Genomic DNA, 13,012 nt, shown 5'->3' on the forward strand with positions numbered 1-13,012 from the left:
TAGGAAAATGTAAAAGAAATTTTTATATAGTAGTCAGAGTGCCTTCGTATGGAGCACACCTAGCTATGTTAATACAACCATACTTTCACTAATTCAATTTAGATCCTTCTCTAAGGACAACCTGCCTCTAAAACACCAGTTAACATATGGCTTTTAGAGAACAATCATGTGGATGATACAAACTATTGGAAATATATAAACATATTTGATAATAAAATATAGGCACCTGTGCTAATTCTGCCTATACCTGTCACCACTTAACAACTAATTGCACCTGAACAAGCTTTACTTCTTTTAACTACCCTTCTTAACCATAAGCTTCTTTCATTTTAACCTTCTTCGTCGTAGTCTTCATCATCATCATCCATCCTTGAATTCAGCTTTGCTATATTAACAGGGTCAATGGCTATCCTATCAATTTCAGAAAGAGACCATCCAGGATACTCATCTTCACTTCCAGGCACTGCTGGCGTTGCTGATGGCAGGCACTTTGGAGCCTCAGCAGGATTTTTATTTATAGCATTATCGTCCACATCAGCATTCAAGTCGATGTTCCGTGAAGATGGATTTGAATTATTACTGATGATAACACTATCCTTGGGAACCTCCAACTCTGATACATCATCTACAACCCCTGTGGCTGCTACTGGCAGCAAAATTCGGTTATTGTTGCAGGAGTCATAGTCATAGTCAGTCTGGGAAGCCTCTTTATCTGCTGATCGAGCACCCCGGCCTCTACCTCGGCCTCTTCCTCTTCCCCTGCCTCTTCCCTTGCTACTGGTGCTGCTCATTTGACCTGCTTCATGCTGCTGCAGGAAATGCACATAATGCTCTATTAATATAAAATTGATATTCTAGGGATAGTAAAATTTCTGCGGTAAATCAACCCCGACTTATCTTTTTTTATTGTTTTCCATTTTATTTCTGGTCCTATATCAGAGGTACGGACCACGATAAATCAGTAGGCACATGCCCCGCCTCAATTATTATTATTTTTTTTCTAATATTTTTACCGTGTATTTAGTCGTCTCAGATTGATGCAATCCCACCCTTGACAGGTATATTACCACAAGTAGTGTTCAAGTAAAATCAGCATATTGGCTATGATCAGCTACGGCTACGAACTAGTTGATGCAGGACAGAATGTGAAACAATGGATATCTATATGTAATATCTATCTATACTATCTATAATATACTACAATAAGCAAACTAGGGATATTTTGGTTGTGCACTCAATTTACATATAACTCTAAAATTTATTACTTAAAACTTTTATATATAATTTCCAAGAAGAAAAAATAAAAAAGAATGAAGAAAAGAAGAAAAGTAGACTTGGATCTTAATAGTGGAAAGGAAAAATATAGTGAAGTAAATAAAATATGCAGAGATTATGAAGGAGATAAACAGAGAAGATAAAGAAAACAGATACCTCGATGTTGGTGAAAGTCATATTACAGCTGTTATATCTGTCACTTATCAGTTTAACATATTTAAATTAATTCAAAATAATTGGTTTAATATACTTTTTGATTTTTTTTGATAATATTCAATGTAACTTTGACCATATCATGGACAACAAAGTTGTATCATGGGAGTTCTATTTTTGGATGTCCTTTTTTTTATCAAAGTTTTGGATGTTCTTCGATTCTGGTAAAAAATTAATATAATGAAAACTAATTTATAAAATTACAATTAAAGTCGAAATGTTAATATAAAAAATTTCAACATTTTAAGTTGCAAAAAACAATATTTTCTACTTCATAATTTTTAGTTTTCTTTACTACTCTGTTGGGAACATTTTAATTATATTTAAAAAAAATTGTTGTACCCGTACGTCCCGTAACCGATTCACTCACCTTCCACGTGTCCGTTTCCGTACCCTGTATCGAACCGTGTCCCATCCCATGTAAATATGATCTATATTCTATAATATATTAAAATCACATTTCTAGGGTAAAAACAATCTAAATTTTTTAGTTAATATCGAAATTTAAAGTTCATAGCTAACTACCAACCAGTTTCCAACATTGTTGCTAGTAAAAATTTCATTATTCACCTTCATCTTGAAAATCCTCATCCAAATCATCCTTACATCTTAAGTGTTCCCTTCAAATTAGAACTCTTGTCTTCTTCCTCTTGTTCATCCTCTCGTATTAAGGTCGATGTCTTTTACCTGTACTTGAAGCATTCGATTGATTTTAACTCCGTTAAGATTATGAGGCTGATTTTGATTCTGGCCTGGAGTCATACATAGGTTCTCCAGCACTGCAAGCTTTTGCAATTGCCGTCGAACCTAATACATAATCTTCGGAAAAGACAAGATCATCATCTTCATCTAATTCCCCATCTACGTTCTATCTAGGTTTCCAACCAGCCACTCGTTGCTTCATCAACATCAATGATCAAACAATGATATGTGGCTGGAAGCCTGAAATACTTGCTTTATTCAGGCTGTAATTTTTTATTTTTCTTTTGGCTTACCTCCATTGGGCCTTAAACCGGCCCAGTCTGACCCAATAACATTAATTTTATTATTTTTACTAAGCTTCACTAAAGCACGTATTTTTTGCGCTTCACGCTTCAGTGTGCCTCGCGCTTCGAGGCTATGGGCGTAGGTTCCATTGAAGTTGCTGCAGCTCACCTCAGTTGAAACGCCGAGGGGGGGGGGGTTTTGAGCCTTGTGCTTAAACGCACGCAGGCACACTTTTGACAACAGTGATTAGGGCCAAATATGATTTTACAATTTTCCCTTTTCCCAAGCTTTGTTTCTCTCGAACTGTCTATCCCTGCCATAACTGTCTATGCCCCCTCCCCCTTCGGGATTCCCACTTCATATTCCTCACCTACAATTTCTACTTGTCTCTTTCAATGTTTATTACGAAGTAGTCAGAAAGGCAAGTTCCTGACGATTGGCAAGTAGGCATCAGAACTAAGCAATCTAATCACTGCATCTCTCTTTAGCACCTATTATATAATTATTAGATATCAGATATAAATTCACTTTCCTACCTGCATATAATGCACCCTCTTGATATACATACATATATTCCCCTATATTAAAGAGCTGATGCAGGACAAGAATTGAGAAAGATGGATTATAATATAAAATCAAGAATAGAAGATCAAAGCAATGATTATATAATTCCCAAGAATAATTAATCAATATTATTCCCAAGAAAGTGTATAATCAAAGAGGGGAATTTGCAGGGGATTACAATGCTTTTATAGGGAATAAAAACCCTAATAAAATAACCTAATAGAACTACGGCCTATAAACAATTGGGCTTAATTTTAAATAAAATACTTAATTAATATAATCCTAGCCCCGCATATAAAACATATAGATACATTATTTATCTTTACACGTAATAAAATATAAACTAATTAATAACATATATATTAATTCCTTATTCTCGTTCCCAATGTTATTAAAGGCGAGAAGCGCACCGAGGTGCTAGGGTCCCTTGGAGCCTAGGCGATGAGGCGCGAGGCGAGGCGCGCGAAGTGAAACGAATTTACTTAGAAAATGAATTATTTATTATAGAATTCTGCAAAAACACCACAAATAGGAATATGAAACTTAAAGGAACTTTCATGTTGAATAGGTTTTCTTACTATAACTTTTTTCGGTAGTCATTGCTCCTTTACGGTGTAAATCATACATATATATCATTATGTAACCGGAAACACAAAAGAACAAGCATATACATGGTATATTAGTATGTATAACACTATAACCGTAAGAATATATATATATAATTGTATACACACACACACAATATATATATACACATGATACACACACAGCTTTACCGAGAAGAAACGAAGTAGAATATACATGTATATGTAAGGAAATGTCTTCACGTTTGTTATTATTGATAACATGGATTTCTAAACACTTATGGGCTTAAAAAAAGTTGGGTTTTAGGGCTGTTTTTTAATATTTTGACTGTTTTTGCGCCTCGTTGCGCCTCTCGCCTCGCTGCGCCTCTCGCCTCAGGGGTCTAGGCGCGCGCATCATTGAAGGCGTTGCGCCTCGATAAGAATTATGCGCTAATGGTGCGCCTCGCTGCGCCTCGTGCGCCTCGGCGCGCCTTTAACAACACTGCTCGTTCCTCATCATGAGCCCTAAAAAGATAATGGTCATTCCTCCCGTTTACCTCGCCATATACTTTCATTATGTCAGGAACTTGTGAGTTTCTGACCTAGATATTGCTATTTTTGGTATTTTCTGTTTTTAGGAATGTAATCTACAACTAGATATAGAACAGGTATAGAGATTAGAGAGTGAAATGAAAGAGAGAACAGAGAGAATAGATCAGAGATAGAAGAGAGATTGAGATCAGAGAGAAAGAAAGGGTTGTTAGAGAGAGAAACCCTAGAGAGAGAGAGAGACAGAATCAGTTAGAGAGGAGAGAGAAAGAGTTGGTGGCAAATGCCATTTTTATATTATCATTCATATCCGAAATGTAACATTACACAGTATTTATAGACCACCCTTACTAACAGACTTACTGACAGACTAAGGTAAAGTCTATAATACCCTTATACAGAATACTACTACTACTAACACAATACTACTAATACCACTATCCTGCTGATTCTGACAACCCCCTCCCCTTAAGGCAAACCATGTCCTCACGGTGTCAGAAAACCAGGAAAAGAGCAGTTCAGTAAGTCTTCATCTTCCCAAGTTGCTTCATCCACACTGCAGCCTTGCCACTGAATTAATTTCTGGTAAACAACCTTGTGGTCTCTAAGAATGCTCCTGGAGTCCAATTCCCTTAGTAGCCTCAAGTCAAAAGTGCCCTGATCATTCAGATGTGGTAATTGCCTTTGCACCTTTAGCTGACCAATTGCTTTCTTTAGTTGAGATACATGAAAAACAGGGTGGACCCTTGAAGATTCTGGTAATGCCAACTTATAAGCAACAGGGCCAATTTTCTCAAGTATCTCATATGGCCCATAGTACTTAGCTGAAAGTTTCAAATTTTTCCTAATAGCAACTGTAACCTGTCTGTAGGGTTGTAATTTAAGATACACCCATTCCCCTGGTTGGAAGACTCTCTCATACCTTTTAACATCAGCATATGCCTTCATCTTTGCTTGAGCAACCTCCAACAGTTCTTTGACTCTGCTCCACTGTTGTTGTTTCTGGTCCAACAATTCCTCTAAACTTTGAATGTTGGAGTGAGATCTGTCCTGCCACACTAAATGCCTTGGTTTGGTACCATAGATTACTTGAAAAGGAGTAGCCTGTAGAGCAGTGTGAAAGCTGGTGTTATACCACCACTCAGCAGCAGCTAACCAAGTAGCCCAGTTCCTAGGTACATCACTGGTCATACTTCTGAGGTATTGTTCAAGACATTGATTAACCCTTTCAGTGCTGCCATCCGATTGTGGATGATAGGCAGTACTGGAATGTAGTCTTGTGCCAGAGAGTTTAAAGAGAGTTTGCCAAAATTCACTCAAGAATAAACTATCTCTGTCACTAACTATGGTTTCTGGCATACCATAAACTTTGTAAATCTGCTCAAAGAATTCAATGGCCAATTTTTTTGCAGTAATAGGGTGAGATAGAGCAACAAGGTGACTATACCTACTAAACTATCAAGCACTACCCAAATAACTTCATTTCCCTTGGACTTGGGTAAGCCGGTGATAAAATCCATTGCAATGTCCTTCTAGGGCTCATTGGGTATCCTTAAGGGTTGTAACATACCTGGGCTTTTAACATGTTCACCCTTGACCTGTTGACAAACATCACACTCTCTTACCCACTTTCCAATCTGCTGCTTTAGTGCTGGCCAATGAAAATACTCCATAATCCCCTTAATAGTGGCCCTTCCTCCAGAGTGCCCTCCAAGGCTGTTACAATGGAATTCCTCAAAAATTTGCCTTCTCAGCCCTCCTTCCACTGGGGAATCACCTCTGAGAGTAGCATATTCATTCCCATAATGTCAGTCTTGAACTCTTGGTTGTAGGAGAGATAGCAATATCCTTCCCTTGCCATTTGAATTCAAATGTGTGAGTCTGGTAGTTGCATTTGACATCACCCAATGTGGATAACCACTCTACTCCGAGTATAACTGCCCAATCTTCCAAGTCTACCACATAAGCAGTGATACTAAACTCCTGACCATCCCATGTCCATACAAATTCTTTGCACAGAGCTTCACTGACTATTCCAGCTCCATTTGGTAGACTAATACTAACTGGGTTTGTCTCTTGAATCTTCAGTTTAAGAAGTTTACATACGCTAGCTGATATCAGATTCAAGTTGCTTCCTCCATCAATCAACATTTTAATAGCCTTACCATCTTTAATGGTCTCAAACTGCAAGGGTCTTCCATGATTCTCTTCTTTTCCTCGTAGTGCTGCTAGCAACAAAGCTTGACCCTTCCAATCTTCCTTATTTTCTCCTGGTTCTTCATCAAACCTAGGTTGCCCTTCTATGTTACCCTCTAACTCCTCTTTTGCCACCATTAGAAAGGCTTGTGGTTTTTTACATTCATGGCCCTTGCTAAATTTTTCATCACAATAGTAGCATAATCCCTTCTGCCTACTTTCTTCTCTCTGACCATAGGTGAGAGGCCTGGGTTTGGCAGCAACCACATCACTGACCTTATTGGATGAGGTTGCAGTAAGATAAGAAGTCCTGTTGCTACTGGTAGAATGTGCAGCCTCATTATTGAACTTACTCCCACTCTGTGACTGTGATACAGACGTAATAATCCCTCCTGAATTCCATTGTTTCTTTTGTTGCTGAGGTAGGGACTGTTCATAAAATCTAACCTGCTTTAAAGCTTGTTCTAGAGAGGTTGGCTCAGGTAACCTGATCATGCTCTTTATTTCAGCTTGCAAGCCTCCAATAAAATTCTCCAAAAAATACTCTGGTGTTAGACCAGGTATTTTTGCCAGCAATTGACCCCTGCACTTCTCAAACTCATCAAAGTATAACTCCACAGTGGTCACCTGTTGCAACCTCTTGAATTTATCAAAAACCAACTCAGTTTCTACTTCACCAAATCTTGCCAGGAATCCTTGAGTGAACTGTTTCCAGGTAATCCCTTCTTTTCCTACTATGAAAGACTTATACCATGATCTAGGTACTCCAGACATATGCATAGCTGCAATTGCAGCTCTCCTGTTGTGGTTCACATAAAAAATAGAGAAATATTCTTCAGTCCCTCAACCACTCTACAGCATCTCCTCCTTTAAGAGAAGGAAAAGTAAGTTTCAGATGTTTCAAACTACTAGCATCAGAAAAGAGTTCTGTTGAGTCAGATCTATTGTTCCTCACTTTTTCATTTCTGGTGTTTCTAAGCTCACCAGTTTGTTGTCTCAATTTAGCAGCATGTCCAGGATCTCTGAAGACTCCCTTGAGGTTTGCCTGCACAGCAGGTTCATCCGCCACTTCATTCTCACTATCATGTACATCCTTTTCCTCATCTAAATCTTGTGTCTTCATCAAAGCACTCATTCCAGCTAACAACTTCTCCATCTGAGTGCATTTTTCCAAACTTCTCTTCTGAGTTCTGATCCTTCTATATATCCATGGAAGTCCTGTTGTAACATTCGCATAATTCCTTGTTGTGATGTTTCAGCAGGTTTAGTGTACTTCATACTATAAGTCATGGCTTCAGTATCATTTCACAACAGGCACTAGTGACCAAAATGATTAATATTCTCACAGTAATTCTATCAAACACCTGATGAGCACTAGTTCTACACCACAACTTCTTCAAAACTCTACTAGAACTGCTATTTTTGTTATTTTCTGATTAAGTGAACACAAAAATAGCCTTATCTACTATAAACGAGCAATTAACAACTGAAACTCAACAGAGACTAACAGATTTACTCACTACAAACACAGATCCTGATAGAACAAGTAAGAAACAGAGCACCTGACTTGTTTTGTTCATAACTGGAGCTTGAAAACTCCGATTACTCTCAATCCACAACCGCACGACTCGTTTCAACTAGTAGAACACAGTAGAAGCACTGGATGATCTGGAATCAAGGCTCTGATACCAATTTGTCAGGAACTTGTGAGTTTCTGACCTAGATATTGCTATTTTTGGTATTTTATGTTTTTAGGAATGTAATCTACAACTAGATATAGAACAGGTATAGAGATTAGAGAGTGAAATGAAAGAGGGAACAGAGAGAATAGATCAGAGATAGAAGAGAGATTGAGATCAGAGAGAAAGAAAGGGTTGTTAGAGAGAAACCCTAGAGAGAGAGAGACAGAATCAGTTAGAGAGGAGATAGAAAGAGTTGGTGGTAAATGCCATTTTCATATTATCATTCATATCCGAAATGTAACATTACACACAGTATTTATAGACCACCCTTACTAACAGACTTACTAACAGACTAAGGTAAAGTCTATAATACCCTTATACAAAATACTACTACTACTACTAACACAATACTACTAATACCACTATCCTGCTGATTCTGACACATTATTAGCACATTTACTTAAATGTATATTGCATGTGCCTAACATCTAAAGAAATGAAAGAATGGTCGTCAGGAACTTGCCTTCCTGACTACTTCGTAATGATTAGATATCAGATATAAATTCACTTTCCTACCTGCATATAATGCTCCCTCTTAATATACATACATATATTCCCCTATATTAATGAGCCCTAAAAAGATAACGGTTATTCCTCCCGTCTACCTCGCCATATACTTACATTATTAGCACATTTACTTAAATGTATATTGCATGTGCCTAACATATAAAGAAATGAAAGAGTGGCGCATTAAAGTTTTCAGCACTGGCTCTCAAGCCGTGTCCTTTTTATTAGTTCATATTGTATATTTTTTATGATACGTATTACGGGGAAAAAAAATCTGGCCCACCCCTGGTCCAGATTCATGTTAATATTCTACTTTTGAAAACCCTAAGGGCTTTACTACAATATAACCTGGCTCCCAATTTACCCTTTTTCTCCACGTAGTTGCTTGCAAACATCATTATGGACTTATAGTGCTCTGATTATGTAGCTAATAAGAGTAAAATGGCGGCTCCAACTATTTCATGGGCAGAAAAAACTCGAGTTGAAAGAAAAAAATTGTTGATAAGCCTCAATAGCTACAGTCTACACCTATGATCACGATTCACAACTTCATATTTATAAACTCATCAAAGAACAAAGTTTAAACTTTAAACTTCCATTTAATGACCTTGCAATAAGATGGATTAATAAAAACAAGGAATACTTAAAAACAAACATCCAAGTTCTGCATTAAATAGATTATCCTAGAAGATTACTCCCTCCGTTTCAAAATACTGTCCACTTTTAAAAAAAATGTTTCAAAATAATTGTCCACTTACATTTTCAATGTCACTATTCAAATTATAAAGTTTATTTTATATTTCCAAGATGAATTCTACACCATATACAATTATTATATTACTAGTTTCTATTTCCAAAACTAACTCTATACCATGAACAATGGTGTATTTAATGTAGTCAATGGAATAAATATGAATACTAATATAACTTTATTACCGATGTTGAAGTTTCATAATATGCGTAATTTTTTTAAAAGTGGACATTTATTTCGAAACGGAGGGAGTAGCATTTATGAAAAGGAAAACAGAGAAGTGAATAATGCATCATCAAACTTGTGCAACTAATGTTTGTACCTATTTAAACAGGAATCTCCACAAAAACAACAGGTGCAAAAGTAAAAAAAATAAGGTCAGCTTTAGATTGATGAGTTTGAAATGCCTGTGACTGCGCAGAGGTGTTATTGAATGCTAATGGGTCACGTTGTACTGATTTTAGGCGGTTTGAAAGATGGGCAGAATTTATTGTAGTGAATTGAATTTTCTCGTTAATAGATCCAGATAAATTTGTAACTTACCGCCATGTTCCTCTTTGATTCTTCATCGCTATCATTGGCTTCTTCGGATGTAATTTTCCTGCAAGAACACAAACAAAGTTGCATTCATCCGCAAACACTAGCACAAAAATAAGATCTGATTATAATCCCTTAATATCTGACTAACAGAAGCAACAATAGTAGCAGTTAGCTGTAACATTTTACACAAGAAAACATAGAGGGAAATAATTGAAAGCTTCATACCTTCTCTTTGTCATGTTAACATCATCACCACCAGCATCAGTGTGCGTGTAATCAGGAACCTTGCTGACAACCTCCTTCAGAAAATCAAATACATTGTACCTTTGTACACAATGTTTTCTGCATAGTGCAACAGATTAATGAGTTTTACATCCGCAAGACATCAATTGACAACAAAGATGACTCAGAAAAGACAACTGCAGCACAAGCATGTCAACATAACTATAAGGTTACAGGACGATCTGCATCTTCATTACATAGGTCTTTTTAAATTCTTTCTTTCATATAATATGGAAGAGTAGCTAGAAATTTTATTACAAAAGAAAAGTGGATTGAGACAACAAGTTTACTTACAAGTGCAACGAACTAACAGTTTTTGCTCCTCTCTGAAGTGTTACGTCATATGTACGATCACAAAGGTCTTGCAAAAATAGTTCCAAAGCTTTAGCTGCAATGATGTTCAGTCAATCTATGCAACAAAAAATGGAACAGAAATTGTAAAAGTCAAAAACAGGCTAACAGCTAGCTACTCACAAACTAATACAGGCACAGCCATGGCTATCTTCCCTACATCCTCATCAGCTTGCATAATTTTTTTGATACGAGCCTGCAAAAGAGTGTTGCTTTGTTATATTTACAACATATACGAGCATATTCATAAAAAAATAGCATAAATTATCATCTTATGCTTACCGCCACTTGATATGATTTACATAATTATTTACTTGTTCTTCTTGCAATTACTATTATAGAAGCTTTGGAGATGAATAGTAAAAGTTCCAATTTATAGTACACCACTATGAGTTCCAAGCCAGAGATGAGCGGTCACAATTTAAAAAGGTTCAATTTAGTGGAACATGGAACCATGAATGACACTTGTAACAGCAAGTTTGGTCCACTTACGGTTCTGTTCCTCCAAAAAATCTGACCTTTCTACTACACATCTCTACTAGAAAAGTTTCATATCTATATCAACAGCATTAGAACCTCAACCTCCCAAAGGTAATATCAATCTTGTAAGATAACCAGCTTCATCTATTTGACTAATTCATTATCAGATCTTCAAAGGTCAGGTCAATTTTCTTAACTTTAAACAACTAATCCTGTATACAGTACATACCTCCTTGATCACTCAATACCTACACATTTAATACGACTTTCATTTATTCACTTGTACTTGGTGACAAGTTCTACTTCTGTTACATAGGCTATAGCCAGTTTATGGAATTAAGCAGTGTTGCATGAAACTGGTACGAGTTCCGACGTGGCGAGAACCTGTTAATAGTGGTAGTACAAGTATAAGTACGTGGCAAGAACCCAATAATAAGTAAGATACATGGGACGATTTGAGGACCCCTTTAATAGTTACTTCTATAAATCTTGAAACACTATAAGGTGTAACAATGTCACCTTCGCGACGACATAATAATCCTACTTCTAGTTTTTCTGTTGTTTACTTTTATTTGTTGCCAAACTGGGTCTCGTCTTCTTCCTTCTTCATTTTCGAAGTTTTTAGAGAGTCATTTCCCATCTCAAGCTGTTAACCTCAAATTCTACCATTTTTTCCTCTTTATGATTACAAATTATACTGTTCTATTACCTCTCTTTATAATTTGTGGTTCATTAGATTTAGTGAAACTGATCATGTTCCACAGTCAATCAAGATGAGGAAACCAGGGTCAGCGAATCAGGTAGCACTGGACTTGAGCAATCCCATCCAAGTATAACACTCTACTATCATCATCTCTCATTTAATCTCACATTGAAGCTTCTAAGGTTTCGTAATTCATTCACAAATGTTACCTTTCATGGCAGTGCGGCATAAGGTACTGAATACTAACAAGACAGCTCACTTAAGTGCTCTAAAAAACAACCAAAATAATTTCTCTTTGAGCAGGTCTAGGCAATTGAAGTACCTTTGCTCTCTAGCGTTTCATCAGAGCATTAACTGGATGTATTTAAATATTTATTTAAATATTAAAAAAAAAAAATTAAACTCATAAATCAATTAATAATAAAATACATTGACTTTTTAGTGTAGCAATGGTTTAATCGTTGCCTAAATTTCCTATTTCATTGATTATCTAAATTAATAAATATAAAATTCTTATGAACATTAGGGGAAACTAATCTTCCAAGGTGACTAATAAGTAAAAACTTGTAAAATTAACAATAAATTATTGATAGAATCTAGTACCGTATGTATGTAAATTCAATATCATTATGGCCACGATTTTAGTGCATACGATATTACTAAAGACATTTATTTACTCAGCATCGTTTATTTAAGTTTTTTTCCTTAATCTTCTAAACTGGAATTTTTCTTAATCTCTTAAGTTTGTTTTTTCTTAATCTCGTTGATAACTTTCTCTTTCTTGTCTTCGTCTCAAAGAAGAGGCGAAGAAACCTCCATCCACTCGCCGCGTTTGCACAGCCATGATGAATTCCTAGAAGGGTCAGGGAAGGTTGGTGGATGGATCGGCACTTGTATCAACGCTATGGTCAGTTTCTTCATTGCTCTCTCTCTCTCCCTCTCCCTCTCCCTCTCCCTCTCCCTCCTTCCACACACACTGAGAGATAATTTATATGTGTGTGTTCTATGGTATATTAATGTTTAGGTTCCTGGTTCCAAGTACAGTAATGTCTGAATTGCTTCTTATTTAGTATGATCTTGATTTTATTCGATATCCGCTAATGCTATCCGATTACCCCCAAATCAATTTTAAACGATTACCCCCAAATCAATTTGTATCCTATTTTCCCTAAAAACACCCAATTGTGCGATGCCAATAAATCAAGGCATTCTGCCTCCACCTCACTAGTCAGCAATTTGTAAAATACTGGTCACCAAAATCAAACCTACAACTCCCAACCAACAATTATCAACAGATATACAAAAT

At 36.5% G+C, this 13,012-nt stretch overlaps 1 protein-coding gene and 1 long non-coding RNA gene across 4 annotated transcripts in view; one reads left to right on the forward strand and one right to left on the reverse strand.

The window, feature by feature from the left end:
- LOC141661769 (uncharacterized) overlaps positions 1–13,012 on the reverse strand; it is a 14,687-nt gene continuing 1,675 nt past the window's right edge. For 2 of the 3 annotated variants that reach the window (XM_074468767.1, XM_074468768.1), the window contains exons 2-6: positions 10,647–10,719; positions 10,467–10,560; positions 10,116–10,232; positions 9,894–9,951; positions 1–809 (exon numbers count right to left, since the gene is read on the reverse strand). In XM_074468767.1, coding sequence (XP_074324868.1) covers positions 330–809; positions 9,894–9,951; positions 10,116–10,232; positions 10,467–10,560; positions 10,647–10,719 — 822 coding nt within the window. In that variant the 3' untranslated portion in view covers positions 1–329. Of the gene's footprint in view, positions 810–9,893; positions 9,952–10,115; positions 10,233–10,466; positions 10,561–10,646; positions 10,720–11,232; positions 11,693–13,012 lie in introns of those variants that run through there. The other variant, XM_074468769.1, reaches the window with a different exon arrangement.
- Positions 11,936–13,012, forward strand: part of LOC141661770 (uncharacterized) — a 17,021-nt gene continuing 15,944 nt past the window's right edge. The window contains exon 1 of the long non-coding RNA XR_012550132.1: positions 11,936–12,613. This is a non-coding gene — a long non-coding RNA (uncharacterized LOC141661770). The remainder of the gene's footprint in view (positions 12,614–13,012) is intronic.

Source organism: Apium graveolens, chromosome 5 (genome assembly GCF_009905375.1).
Source record: "Apium graveolens cultivar Ventura chromosome 5, ASM990537v1, whole genome shotgun sequence".
Classification (NCBI taxonomy): Eukaryota; Viridiplantae; Streptophyta; class Magnoliopsida; order Apiales; family Apiaceae; genus Apium; species Apium graveolens.